The following is a 15361-nucleotide window of genomic DNA, read 5'->3' as shown; positions in this document are numbered from 1 at the left end:
CTCCCGTTTCAGTGAAAATGGTAACCCCACTTTCTTTCGAGGCAAATCCCCTAAACTTGTGTTCTAGCTTTCTATACCTCACCATCAGTTATTCTCTTTGACATTTATATCATCTATCTGATTTTCTCTACCATCTCCGCCACCTCAACCTGTAAGTACTCAAGATTCTTTTCCTAAAACAAGCAAATAAAGTCTCTCTCAACTTTGTGTTGCCCTCTCTTTCCAATCCTGTCTCTCTCTTTACTTTCTAAGCCAAGCTTCTCAAAGATTCATATCACACTCTCCCATTCCTCCTCACTCTCCCATTTCTACTACAACTTTGCTTCTGCTTCCCTTGCTCTTTTAATTGCCCAAACCAAGGAACACTTTCCATTCCTTGCAGAATGACAGCAGTGACCATCCTCTCATTATCGAAACTCCTTTCTTCCTTGTTTCCCATCATAGCACTGGATCCCCTTCTTCTCTGACTCTTCCATCTTCGTATCTTTGCTTGAGATCTTTTCTTCACTTGCTCTTTAGGTTTTTGGTCCAAGGTTTCAATCCTCATAAAAAGTATGTGGTTTAGAGTTGGACAAATCTGAATTAAAATCCTAGCTTTGCCACTTATTAGCTAAATTAATTGTACAAGTTGTTTTACTTTTCTAAGCCTCAATGATCTCATTGGTTAAATGGGGAAAACACTTAGAAGATACACAAATGTTGTGAAAATCAAGTGAGTTAATATAGTCTTTTAGTATAACCAGTGGTCCAAGTTACTCAGTAACTGTTAGTTTATTTGCAAAATGGCATAGTGAAATAGGTGGAATTTGGGCATTGGGTTCAGAGGCATCTGGATTTCTATTTCCTGGAAAGTGTGACATTTAACAAAGTATAATACTTAATCTCACTGAGCTTCCATTTCCCTCAACTGTAAAATGAACGTATCGTTTATGGAAGAATTAAATGAAATCACACATGTGAAGGAGTAGATAACACTTGGTACCTGAGGAAGCAGTAAAAATGTTAATTCCTCTCTTTATTTCCCTCTTTCCTTTTCCCTACATACTCACACTCAGCAATTCTGTTGCAAGGATTTGGCAGTTATGATAAAATCTGTGAGGGGATATCAGTTCTTGTTGGTACAGAGGTTCAATGAAATGGGAGTCATCCCATCAAAGTCCAAAAGACTCCAAATGATCACTCAATACATTTTATTCTGCCTTCATTATCTATTCAGGCAGCAATTACACCTAAAGACAGGATGAGAGGAGAGGGTATGTGTTTAGGAGAGGTTTGGTGAGCCTCAATCTTAGGAGGGAAATGAGAGGGCAAAGGTCAATATGGCTTCCAGTTAGCATCTCAAATGAGATTTGGGAAATGTAGGTTAGGAATCATTAATGTTAGAAATTTGTGAGACTCTGTAATCTTATTAAATTCACCACAATTTGATTTTTTATGTTTTGGTGTTTCTTCCTAACCATCACCAACAAAATTCTGAAAATTAAAAAAAGTCCCTTCTATATATTTTTCTGGGGCAGAAAAAAAGGGACGAACTGGAAATTCCAATCTTAGAGGGAATAAAATCTAAACAGAAAGAATGAGTAATGGCTGCACCACAAGGAAAGAAGCTGTTGAGAGGCAGAAGGAAAAACAGGAAACTACTTGTAATGGGTTGAATTGCTTGTCTCAAAAAGATATATCCATGTCCCAACCCCGGGTATCTGTCAATGCGACCTTATTTGGAAATAGAGTCTTTGCAGATGTAATTAAATTAAGGATCTTGAAATGAGATCACCCTAGATTTTGGGTGGGCCTTAAATTCAACAACTAGTGTTCTTATAAGAGAAAGGAGAGAGAGATCTGACATACAGAGACACAGGAGAAAGGCCATGTGAATATGGAGGCAGAGATTGTAGTTATGCATCAATAAGCCAAAGAACACCAAGGACTGCCAGCAGCTACTAGGAACAAGGTGAGAGGCAGGAACAGATTCTCCCTCAGAGCCTCCAGAAGGAACTAACCCTGCTGACACCTTGACTTTGGATTTCTACCCTCCAAATAGTGAGAGAATAAATTTCCGTTTTAAGTGACCCAGTTTATGGTCATGTGTTGCAGCAGCCTTAGAAACCAATGTACCAGAACTGATCTTAGGTGTGCTCCTAAGAATCGAGGGGTGATCGTAAGTACTGTAAAATATCTACTGCCTGCCTCAAATTCTTCCTGATTTCCACATACACATATCTGTCTACGAAGCTTCTCCACTTGAGCGCCCCATGAGTACCTGACATGCAGCATGTCTAGCACAGAATTCATCATCTTCCCATTGCCTCAATCTCTTCTTTCAACATTCCATATCCCCTTCCAGCTGCCCATCCAGCCACTTGGGAGTCATCTAAGATATTGCCTTTACCTCACACATACAAAAGGCAACCAAGCCCTGACAGTTGCGCCTCCTCCTCAGCTCTCAAATGTGCTTCTTCTCCACCCCCGTGGTCCCTGTTTTCACTAAAGCCACCTCCTATTTCACTTGGGCTAATGCCTTAACCTCCTAACTAGTTTCCCTACCTTGAGGCTTATACTCCTTGAATCCATCTCCTACTCTGCTTCCAGATAAAGCATTCCAAAATATTCCCAAAACAGGAATTTGGATCACGTCACTTTACCTGATTAAAAACCCATCTCTTGGTACCCTAGTGCTTAAAGGAGCATTTCTTAAGAGGATGATCTGTTACATTCTGCGAAAAAATAATTCCATGTTCAAATAAGTGTGAGAAATACTAAAGTTAAAAATTTCTTCATTGCACAAATTCTCACAATATTCAATATGTTCACGTGCATTGTGAATCTTCGAGAGATAACAACAGTATGCAGCCTTTCCCAAATATACTGGAACAAGAAACTCTTTAACGTTCCCCCAAAAACGTCATTCTGGGATAAATTCCAAACACTTTAAAACGGTCTAAAAGCCTCTTCATGATATCAGCTCTGCTTATCCTCCCTGCTGGTCTTTCAGGAGTTCTGTACTTAAGCTGCACAGGAATATTTCCTGTTCCAAGGACAGGCCTTCTTCTTCCCACCCCCACCTCTGTCTCCCAAGCTTTTCCCTTTTACTGAAATACTCTCTCTTTCTGGTGTGTTTGGCAATTTATTCAAATGTCATCCCTTCTGTAAGGATTTCCCTGATACACCCCAGACATGCTCCTTGGCAACATTAGCACTTCCCTTCTATACACTCCTTCAAAACTTTGTAGATGCCTTCACTGTTACATTGTCTTTCGTTTTTCTAAGTTTGTCTTTCACACCAATCTATGAACTATTTGAGGGCATTTTTTTTCTTTCGGTCTTTTATTCTTTTGGCCCATAGCAGAGTCTGTTGAAGGAATAAATGCATATTTCTAAGTTGAAAGTATCTACTTTCATAATTCCAAGTTCATTGATTATTTATGTCATCATATCAACGGACGCCTGTACCACAGGACACAGATTTATCAAAATTCATGGATTTAACAGATGTTATCAAGGCAAGATAAATTCTTATTTACTACATATTTATTTTACCTAGGACTTTTCAGCTATAAGTAAAAGTAAGGGCACATGTGTTTCAAGTTATTTTCCACAAATATTAATTTTTTTCTATTTTTGAGGTCACTTATCATCAAATTTTTGGCACCCTGATATGCAGTCATTTCTTCATCTGTGAAAGCTCACAAGAATTACTTAGATAATAAATGTGAAAGCAATTTGTAAACTATAAAGTGCTATACAATATTAATTGCCAGATATTGAATAATACCCCTAACTTCCAGATAATTCAGTGGCTTTCTATGAAACTACTACTATATTCTTGTTCAATAACCTACCCACATAGAAGTTTTTCTCATTGAAAGTATAAACTAGGGCCGGCCCAGTGGCGCAAGTGGTTAAGTGTGCATGCTCTGCTGTGGTGGCCCAGGGTTTGCCGGTTTGAATTCCAGGCACGCACCAACGCATCGCTTGTCAAGCCATGCTATGGCAGCATCCCATATAAAGTGGAGGAAGATGGGCACGGATGTTAGCCCAGGGCCAGTCTTCCTCAGCAAAAAAAGAGGAGGATTGGCAGATGTTAGAACAGGGCTGATCTCCTCACACACACACACGCACAAAAAAGTAAACTAATGAAACTTCAAGGTAATAGCCTCCTTCATGTTATATTTTAAATTAGCAAGTTGTAGTAGTAAGTACCAAATTAATGGACCTGAAAATATTTCCTTTCATTTTATTGAATCAATGTGTGTCTATTACAGTTGCTCAGGTAAAGTTTTGCTTTTCATGTGTTAATGCCTTTGAGGAATGAAGGGTCAGAATAATATGTTTCAATATCTTTCAAAGACAGGAAAGAACAAAGACTGTAGGCATCTAAAGGCTCAGTCCAAGACTTTGCTGTGAAAATGTATGGTAAAGAGAAGATATTTAATACCCATTTATCAGACGAATGAGTGAAAGGATAAATAAATGACTGAGAAGAGCATCTAGTGTAGGAAGGCTACCAAAAGGCAACAACTAAAATGAAAGCACGCCAACCCAGAGACTATGATAGAAAGGCCTCAAACTCCATGTCTGTGACTTTGGGCAAGTTAGTACGTCTTCATGTACATTTGTTTCCTTGAAATTAAAACAGAGGTAATAAACACAGAATCACAGAATTGTCTACACTGTGACAGGAACTTGGAATCCCTGGATAAGCACTTAGCCTCTTTAGGCCTCGGTTCCTTATCTGTAAAACAACTTTTGACTAGATGATATGGCTATCTGTTCTATCTAGTTAAGGGTCTATAATTCTAAAATTAGCTGCAGTGAGAAAACAGATTAAAAATTCTTTGAAAAAGTTAAAAGTGTTAAACATATAGACAACATAGGTGGAAAAGGCCAATAAGGGAAAGATAACATCTGGTCAAAAGATGCTAAAATTACCCAGCATTCTTCTGAACTATTCACACCTTTTAAGGGATCCCCTTTCTTTGGAGTTGCCTATCATTTGTGTACTATATCAAAAGAATTCTTATAGAATACACTGTAATATTGGTCACCAACCTCAAAAACTCACTTTATATATTTGTAGCTAATAGATATATAGCAAAGAGCCCCATGTCGTTAACAATAACTTATCTTTTGTGTCACAGTTTTCTGTGGTTTATTAATGGCATAACAGTAATTCATCTTTCAGGGTGACCTTTACAACACCATTAATGCTTACAGCTTTTATCCATCTACATTATTACTCATTACAGTTTCAGCTTTCAACATGTGCATTTGTTGAAAAGAGAAAAGTAAATTGTAGTGGCCTCAAAATCCTTGGAAAATATGAGGGATGTGTTATGTGTTGAAGGGACTTTTCAGGGAAAAAAAATAAAAGAAGTTTTAGTAGTGGAGAAAGTCAGATGATAAATGTCACTAAATACATTCTTGTCTTTCTAAAATATTTTGTCATACTTAATCCTTGGAACGCCGAAGTAAAAAATCCTCATATGATAAAAATGCAAATATATTAGTTATTCCATTAGTTAAATACTCTAGTTCTAGTGACATTATAAAAGTAGCTCATATACCAGCTCTGTGATATTTATGAGCCTTCATGTCTATTACGGAAGTGAATCATTCTTGCCAAATAAAATATTTTTTCTCTTACGTATTTAGGACATGAAAGCAAACCTTACTTGATGTCCATTCAGGATGTTGAGCAGAGTAACTGAGAGATCATAACAGAACAGTGCATAACGATAAGGAGCATATGTGTACCCCAAACCTTTTCCCAACTTCTCAAAACTTAGTTTTCACTGTTTTTTCTCACTGCTGCCCTACTGCCCCAGACTGACTTCCTCGGTAAATAATCTGGAATTCCACTTTGTGGAGATGAAGCATTTGAAATACACTCCTTCACCTTTCTTTCTGTCCATCTTACAATTTTTCTGTAGCTTTATGCTTTTCCTCTTCATTTCCTTCAGTGTCAGAAAACAGAAGGGGCTTTTCTCCTTCCCCTTTCTCATCATCTCTTCTCCTTGCTCCACCACCACTCGGGCACTCTTTCATCTCTCTCTCTCTCCAACTCTTCTTCCCCTTCACTTTATATGTATATGATTTTATACACATATGATTTTCCTATTCTAAAACCTGTCTCTACACAGCCTTCTCTAAATACAATCAATTCTCAACACTAAGCTTACAAAAACACTGGTCTCTGTATCAACTGCCCTTTCTTTCCTCATATTCTTCAAATCTTTGTAATTAGAATTCTGCTAAGCCATTCTACTAAAATCTCTTTGTCAGCATCTACCTATCCACGAGCTCCAGCTAAATCCTAAGGCTTTTCTTGTTCATGATCTTTAACATTTCTGCAGAATGTGACACCATTAAACAGCCCCTCTTTTCTGAAACTTTCATTTTTCCTAGGGCTGCGGGACACTGCCCTATATTCATTTTTATTCTAAGACACTCACTTGCTCTTCATCACTTTTTCCCCTAAAAAATTGTGGTGGTTTTAAAATATATTCAAAGATACTTTGATATTCCTCCCTTCAGAGTTGGAGCCTAATTCTCCTTCCTTTGGGCTGACTTAGTGATTCTCTTATGATGAAAAGAATAAAGCAGAATGGACTATATGTGACTTTGGAGACCAGGTCATTAAAGGCACTGTGGCTTTCTCTTTAATCTCCTTCTTGGGTGACTCACTCTGGGGAGAGTTAGCTGCCATGTTATGAGTAGCTCTATGGAAAGACCCATATGGCAAAGAACTGAGGTCTCCAATCAACAGGCATGTGAGTGAGTCTCCTGGAAAAAGATCATCCATCCTCAATAACTTCTATAGATGACTGCAGCCCTGGCTAACATCCTGATTGTAACCATAAGAGAGACCCTAAGCTAGAATCCCCCAGCTAAGCTGCTTCTACATTCCTGACTCAGAAACGGTGATACAATAAATGTTGGTTGTTGAAAGCTGCTGAGTTTTAGGTTAATTTGTTATGCAGTAATAGATAACTAATACAGTAGATAATACCTATGATTCTTTACCTCACTTCTCTTCTTACCACACACACTCTTTTTTGGTGAACGAATGCTCTCATGACTTCAACATCCTCCTTATGAAATAATTTCTATATCTAAAATTCTAACACCCTTTTTACATATCAGACTTACATTTACAGTTTCCTCATGAACATCTCTACTTAACGGGCTCCTTGTGTTTCAAATTCAACACTTATTAAATCTTTATATATATGCCTTCTCTCAAACCTGCTTCCACTCTGGTCTTGTCTTTCACAGTTAAGGGAGGCACTATCTTTCTGATTTTATAAATTCAAAACCCTTGACTCCTGTCTCTAACTTGAACTTCACCAAGTACATTCTATTGTGGATAAGTTATATCAATTCTTCTTTAATAATATCTCTTCAATCTATTCTTTCCTTTTCTTTTTCATTGCTTATTTCATGTAACTTATTTTTGTCCTACACTAAACAGTGGTTTCTCTGATTCCAATCTCTTTCTGCTGCCAATACTTTTCTTAAAGTTCTGATCAGATTGCTGTCAGGAGAAAAAGTCAAAGTATCTTAGAATAGCATTCAATAAAATTCCATCTGCCCCTTTCAGTTTTAGCTCTGATCACTTTACACTACACACTTATAGTCTAGCCAAATCAGCACATTTCTCAAAAATATGCTACTTTACTCTGGGGTTTTTTCTCACAACCTAAAATGCCTAGGAATGTATCTCTTCTTAGAGGTTCCATTTGAATTAGGCTATCTCCAACTTGACCTTCCTTGACCCTTCCCAAATAGAATCCAACACTCTCCTCTTTTTAACTATACGATTGTATCTGTGCTCTGGAATAGCACTTACTATAGATGACTTGTACTATAAGATAGGTAACTTTTCCCCAACTAAGCCATGAGCTCCTTGAGGGCTGGTCTGTGCTAGCCTCCTTATAACTGTACGCAAATAATAGACACCAATAAATGTGGGTTGAAGTAAGTATTTACAGTCTAACTTATGTGTTACTAAAATCATTGGATTTTTCCTTTAAAAGTTAGCTTATAGAAACATTTTCTAGTGTTTGTTTACTCCATTGAAATGACAATTATGGAGAATTGAAGCTACCCACTCTTTATAATACTTTTGGTGTGTTTAAGTAAATCTTAAACAGCATGGAACTGAACAAAATTCACATCCTGATGGTTGACTGCTGATCCAGGCAGAATATATTTCATCATTATGTATACTTTGTACACATCACAAAAAATGTAAATAAATTTTATTGATGAAAAAGGCAAGTCACCTAACAACAACATTCTGGAACCATTGCTCTCTGTGATTAGTCATTTAGGCCTCTTTTTTATAAACTTAAGAATATCAGTTACATCAATAAACATAACCAGTTCAAATTAGACTTTCAGAGGGACATTATAACTTGGACTTCAGTTATAAATTTCATTTGCATATTTAAAATAGACCTATGAGGTTCATCAAATTGAAACTCTCCTATGGAACTAAAGCCACGCACAGGGTATGCGTGATTTGCCATTAAAAGATGATTTTATTCAATTGCCATAAACAGAAAATCAGCAAGAACAAAAGAAAACAAGACTTACCTATTGTGCTAACTCGGGCTGAAGGACTAGCTAATGCTGCTGGGACAGAGGCTTTGAGGGGGCCTGCCCCACTGTTTATTCTCAGAGCTGGCATATGGGGAGAGGTGGGTGATGTGGGTGATTTGCCATCAGAGGTCTTGGGTTTAGCTGATAGGTTCAGTGGCTGTGCCACTTCATCCTGCAACGATCATTAGAACATGAGCTGTGATAAGGAAAGGCTGATCAAAAACGCCTAGAAAAACACAGATATATAGCCTGTCATTTCCCATCAAATTACTCTACCAATCAGTGATCTTAACATTCAATCTGAACATTACAGTGTTTGGTTAGCTGTCAACAATGTCACTTTCAACTACATATCATGAAAAACCTTTTGCATGAGAGAAAGTATACATGCACTCAACTATCCAGAAAGCACATAACTGATGAAACCTGCAAGAAATATTCTTAAAAAGCTATTCTTGGTACTATTCATTTTTATTGAGAGACAGTATATAGTTCATATAAAATTATGATGTAGATAGGTTTTTTTCAATCTCCAAAGAACAGGGGTTGAGTCCCAAGCATCTTCGTACCCTGGTGCTTAGGCAGAGTACCTGGAACATCCATGATGGAGGAGTTAAATGGTGTGTACCTCTGATCAGAAGTGCTCTTCATATTAAATACAAAAAAGAGGAAAACTTTCTAACTTTCTTAGAAAATAACCTTTTCTCCCAGGTTTCACAAAAATATTTTTTGATTTGATCTAAAAATGAAAATAAACATAATTAACATTATACTAATATGTACTATTTATTTTTATGCAACACTTGTTCTAAACACTTAACATTATGATTTTTAAATCCAGACTTCTCTTCCAGGTTTTCTTTACAATGTATTACATGGTGGTATGAAGATCTGTATGTAGTCAGTCAGCACATATGGTGATTTCCAACTGTTTTATGCTTGAATAGGTCAAGCTTACATAGTGTACATGATATTTTATACATTTCTATAATAGCTCCTGTGTAATTTCTTACTAAAATTCATGGATACAATTATCATTAAAATTTCTATCATATCATTCATAAGAATCAGATAATATTAACATTATATCACTTTAATTGCAAACTGAGAAGTTATGCCTTTTCCGTGTTCTAAAATTGAAATATTATGTCATTTGCTTGCACTTTATTGTTTACACTATATCCTATTTTACATAGATATTATTATAGAATAAAAATTTAATTTCCATTTAGCTACTGTTTCATCTTCATGAGTTAAGAACATAAAATATCTATCAGTAGTAGCAGGATAACTTGTTGAAAATGGAACAATTTAGAATCGAGTGATATGATAAGCTAGAAACATATATCAATTAATTTGTACAAAATTTTATGTATACATTTACCAAAAAAAATTGAAATAAATCACTTTACAAAAATGGCAAAAGGGTTACTATGACATCTATTTCAAGTTTACATTTTTTAAAGTGATTTATTGTTATTAGAGTCCATGGTTAGCTATACTTAGGAAACCCAGGAACAGACTAGGAAAAATTATTCTAACATTTTTTTCTGTTTCAGCAAAAAGAACAGTTATTTGAAAAATCTATGAGAATTCAAATGGCTATCTGGGATCATGTTAGATGCATAATAAATTAATGACTATTATACCAAATTCATATGGATTCATAGAATCTTGGAAGGAAGTGAAGTAAAATAATTCTCTGACTGGCTCAATACGTAATTGTGAAAAGTTTACTTCAGCATTTTAAAGACTACGCATGCAAAATTATTCCTACATCTTTCAATCTGAAACATTTAGTTAAGCTGGTCATCCATAATCCTTATGTATGATGCTATGGTTGGCAGAAACCCAGGAGAGTACTGTGTCCCTTTTTTTCTATACTCCAGTATGGACGAGTAGTTCTCAAAATGTGGGCCTTGGACTAGTAACATCAGCACCACTTGGGAACTTGTTAGAAAGGCAAACTCTCTATCCTAGAAACTTCGGAGGTAGGTTCCAGCAACCTGTGCTTTAACAAGCAGTCCCAGGTGATTCTGATGCACACTAACATTTGAGAGCCACTGCCACATACAATATAAATGGAGATTATTTTTGAAATTTTTTTTAATTAGGTTTCAAAATCCTTTAAAAAGCTTCCTCAATATAAGAAGATAACATTAAAAACATGTAATATTATCTCAATTTTTAAAATTTTATCAGAACACACTATATGCTAATAATAATAAATGAAAACATGCATATGTATAATAAACTAAATACTACTGAGAATAAGTAAGCCAATAAGGATTAGAGTCTGGATTTTCTCATTGTTGATTCAGCCTAAATATCCTGTCAGATAGGAGCTTTATTGACTGTTTACTATGCAGCTGTAAATATTCTAGGCACTTTTCCCCCCATCAAATGTTATAGCTGCTTACTACCTTCTGTGTGAAACTACTGGCTTTTGTCATCATGGCCTGAAAATTTCCTTTGACATCATTACAACTCTTTACAAAAGTTTTGAGGGGATTCTCCGAGAAATTAAACGTGGCTGTTTCACTTGACTGTGCAGGAAAAAAAAAAGAGAAAGGAGTATATTCCCAGAGTTGCAACAGAGAAGACTTATGAGCACAGAAGAAAGAGAGTGTGAATGTGTGTACGGGGGAATGGTGGTGTCGATGAAGATGATGCAGATGTGGGTGCTGATGGGCTGAAATGTCATATGCTTAGCTTTAAGCACAAAAACTATTACACGTGCATACTGAAAAAGGACAACCCAAAGCATTTACTAGAGCAAGAGACCCACTAGAACTCTTAATATTCTCCTCCATTCAAGGCAGCACAGATGTCTGAAAGCCAAGAACTGCAAAGCCCCAAGGACATAATAGAGGTTGACAGTCCCAAAGTTGATAGAAATGTCATTCAAAATTGCCCTTTCATTCTCTTTCATTGTGTGACCAGGCTAATGGTATATTAATAAGAACCCACATGCTTGATCCTTATACTGGTAACTATATAAATAATTTTGACCCATTATATGATATTATTTCACAATATGGTTCTTTTAATAATTTGCTACTGAGCTACTATACCAAATGCCTATTATACATGAAAAATACAAAAATTACAGTAGTTTCCCATTTTCTATTAATTATTTTTCATTTGACCAGATGAAAATTTAAAAACCTTAACTATAAAACGGAATGGACTATTTATTTATGACACGTATTCTCATAATTATGAATATGTACAATAAACAAAGGTAGGGCTTTTTCTACTGTTTTAAAATTTGTAATATCTTATTTAGGAGGAATTTGGAGGCTTACCTTGATTAACCCCTATTCTTACAAATTAAACATACATTTTAAAATTTTAAATAAATAATTTACATAGAAAAGAATGTAAGTAATTTCCAAGGTCAAGAAAGCATTGAAAAAGATAGCATTTCTATCAAGTACACCACCAAGCAGTGAGGAAAGCAATTTTCTTTTAATTACTTGTCCAATTGTTAAAAGATGTTGCCAATTGAAGCTTTTGAAAATAGCGTATTTCATAATTATTTCATTCATACACAAAGTGATAGCTAGACAGTGATACATACACAAAGGGTTCATGTACAATATGTCAGAAAATACAATAATTCATACAATAATGTGCAAGAGAATAATATTTTGTACATCCAAATACAAGTTTTAGGAACCTATTCATGATTATAACTTCCTAATAAATTACTGTCTAATCTTAGTTGTCTGAAACAGAATGCAAAACAAGTAAAATCCAAACCAACATATAATTCAAGCATGTTCCATTTACTTGTAGCTACTACGACCTGTCTAAGAGCAAACATTTCACTTAACATCAGCTGGTCGTCACAGCTGTAGAAATATTGCAGAGGTCCTAATGATTTTGTAAATAAGCCAATGAAAATCCTCCACATAGATAAATAATAAATTGGCTAAAGAAAAGAATTTGACACAGACATATAGCCTTAGATGCACTGAAGAAATATGAATTGTCATCATGAATGTAGGGATTATTCCACATAAACTTAACACTGTAAAATAAATATATAAAATTAAAATATATTTCATTTAGATCATTTTGAAATAATAAGTTTATTCCAGGAAAAACATGTTACTCTAATATAATTATATGATATTCATAATTTTACAATGTGCAAAGACTAAACTACTCATAGAAATCAAACATAATTTATTAAAGAAAAATCATCCTCCAGAATCCTTGAGGGTTATTTTTCTCTCCTCACTCCTTAACCTTCCTTCATTTCTTTGCTAAGGAATTTTAATGGAGAACTAGAAAATAGGGACACCAAATCCTAAAGAAGTCTGCTCTTTTCTTCCTATTCGTATCCTTCTTCACATATATGGAAACATACCCAAATGCGGGTCCTTGGACCACAAGATGCATCATGAAGGATGTGCAAATGATTATACGCTCCGGAATAAAAATTTCACCTTTATTTACATCTTTATTCATTCTCATTATTTAACTGATGATCTAGTTCATGCCATATCACAGTTGTCTCAAAATTCTATTTCCTTAAATATTTACCTAAAGCAGTTATTGAAAATCAGATATTTATTTGGTAGTTAACAAATTTATGGCACTCTAATAGCAATGGAGAAGAACATATAAATTTATTCAATCATCCATCCATTTATTCATCATTTATTGAATGGAATTTCATCTATTTGCTAATGGCTGTTACATGTCAGGCATTAGAAATAACGAAAATCAACTGACATCTAGGCATGTGGCTTTGAGGTTTTGGTTTTGTATGGTCAGTAACAAAGGAGCAAAGAAATTTATCTACTTTTTATTTAAGCCCTAGGTATAGATGAATATGGAACTGTGTTTTACCTAAACTGAATTTTTTGAGGACGGTTTGCCTACACAGTTAATATACTGTTTCACTTATAAATACACTTTGATTCTTTAATGGCCATAAAGTGATTGAATAAAAATACATACATAATTTCAGGCTACTTCCTCTGCACAATTTGAAAACTTTGATTGTCCCCATATTTATCACAAATACTCATGTGAAGTAGTAGCAATAATACCATATGGGGAAGAGTAAAGGCATTCACAAAACGTTGCAAAATTATCACGCTGCTGCTGTTATCCCCTCTGATGAAATTATCGTATTAAATTAAGTAGGAAAGTTACATGACAGGCTGAATGGCATAATGTGCACTGCTGCTGCCCCTCTATTCTCTAGCTTGTGTTCACACTCATCTTCTCTCTCCTGCTATTCCTACTGTTTACTGTGGGAGCCCTCTTTCACCTCTCCCACCCAAATAAGGCAATTCTTTCTACAGTTCAGTAGAAGTTTACTAGAGAGAAAAACAAAACAAGACAGAAATATCATGAGGATCTCCGAAAAGACTGGTATGTCCCTGATCTTCCTTTGAGAAGGACTTAGATGAGAAAACGTTTCACTTACGTGCAAGAGTCAACCAAGTAATATAAGATAAAACTAACTTTAACAACCTTAAAATTATTATCTTAGCCCCTGAAGAATTAGGAGTACTACTCATGTGGCCACCCCAACTCCATACTTAATTAGTAGGTTTCTGGTATCTAAAAATCAAGTCTATCATACAGAGCACGCAGTCCTGAAGCCCCTTTCACGAACACGTTTGCTTTCTGACTTAAAAATTGCAAGATGCCTTGTTAACCAGGCAGATAGAGCTCCAGGAATTCTTTGATAGGTATGCTTTTGCTGTGTTAATGCTAACATTAGACTTGACTGCCATTTAAATGCAAGTCTTAAGTTATTTAGCTGAGGGTAATATGTTCTAACTTCTCATTTGGCTTCCTTATTTTGCCATTTTACATTTTTGCTTAATGTTTACCTGCTTCTTTTAAAAGTGGATGCCAGTAGTGTAAGGGACATTTGCTTCAATGTTGTAATGACATATTGCTTTTACATTTAAATTGTTGGCCCTTGATTAATTTAAAGGTATTCATATAGTATCCATCATTTAATTTGTTGTTTAAAATGCCTACCTGTTCCTTTTCTGTTAATACTTTAATAGAGTATTTTCCTTGATTTCTGACTTGGTTGATTTAACACCTCAATGCTGAAAATTGTACACACACACATACACATATATTTGAAAAAAGACAGAGGAAAGAATAAAGAGTGTGGCTTTTGGAATATCAGTGATACTTCACATTCATTTTTTAATTTAAAAAATTGCTTTGAAATACCTAAACCAAATAATGCCATTCTTTCTATACACAAAGTCCTTCTGTGATAGCCAGCCTCCAAGATGCCCTCCAATAATCCAGATCCCCTCCCATAATGAATAGGACTGATGTACATAACCAATAGGATATTGCAGAAATGACAGTCTGACTCCTGATACTAGATCATAAAAGAAAGTGGAGCTTCTACCTTCCTCTTTCTTGGACCACTTGCTCTGGGGCAGGGTTTCTCAACCTTGACACTACTGACATTTTGTGCTGAATATTTCTTTGTTGTGAGCGACTGTCCTGTGCATTGTAGGATGTTTGGAAGTATTCCTGGTCTCTGACCACTAGATGCTTGTAGCGCTGCTGCTCAAGTTGCAGCAACCAAAAATGTCTCCAGACATGACCAAATGTTTCTTGAGGGACAAAATCATCCCCAGAGGGAAGTCAGCTGCTATGTTGTGAGGACGCTCAAATAGCCTATGGAGAGGTCCACCTGGCAAGGAACTGAGGCCTCCTGCCAACAACCAGCACTTACTTGTTGGGCATGAGAGTG

At 35.7% G+C, this 15361-nt stretch overlaps 1 protein-coding gene across 7 annotated transcripts in view; it reads right to left on the bottom strand.

The window, feature by feature from the left end:
* SOX5 (SRY-box transcription factor 5) overlaps positions 1–15361 on the bottom strand; it is a 964162-nt gene that overhangs the window by 35529 nt on the left and 913272 nt on the right. For all 7 annotated transcript variants that reach the window (XM_087442676.1, XM_087442678.1, XM_087442679.1 and 4 more), the window contains one exon: positions 8599–8776. In XM_087442676.1, the coding sequence (XP_087298802.1) occupies positions 8599–8776 (178 nt within the window). The remainder of the gene's footprint in view (positions 1–8598; positions 8777–15361) is intronic.

Source organism: Ceratotherium simum, chromosome 17, assembly GCF_057802395.1.
Source record: "Ceratotherium simum simum isolate JZ-2026a chromosome 17, ASM5780239v1, whole genome shotgun sequence".
Taxonomy (NCBI): Eukaryota; Metazoa; Chordata; class Mammalia; order Perissodactyla; family Rhinocerotidae; genus Ceratotherium; species Ceratotherium simum.
Note: the sequence above shows the minus strand (reverse complement) of the source record. Positions and strands in the feature narration are given on the sequence as shown.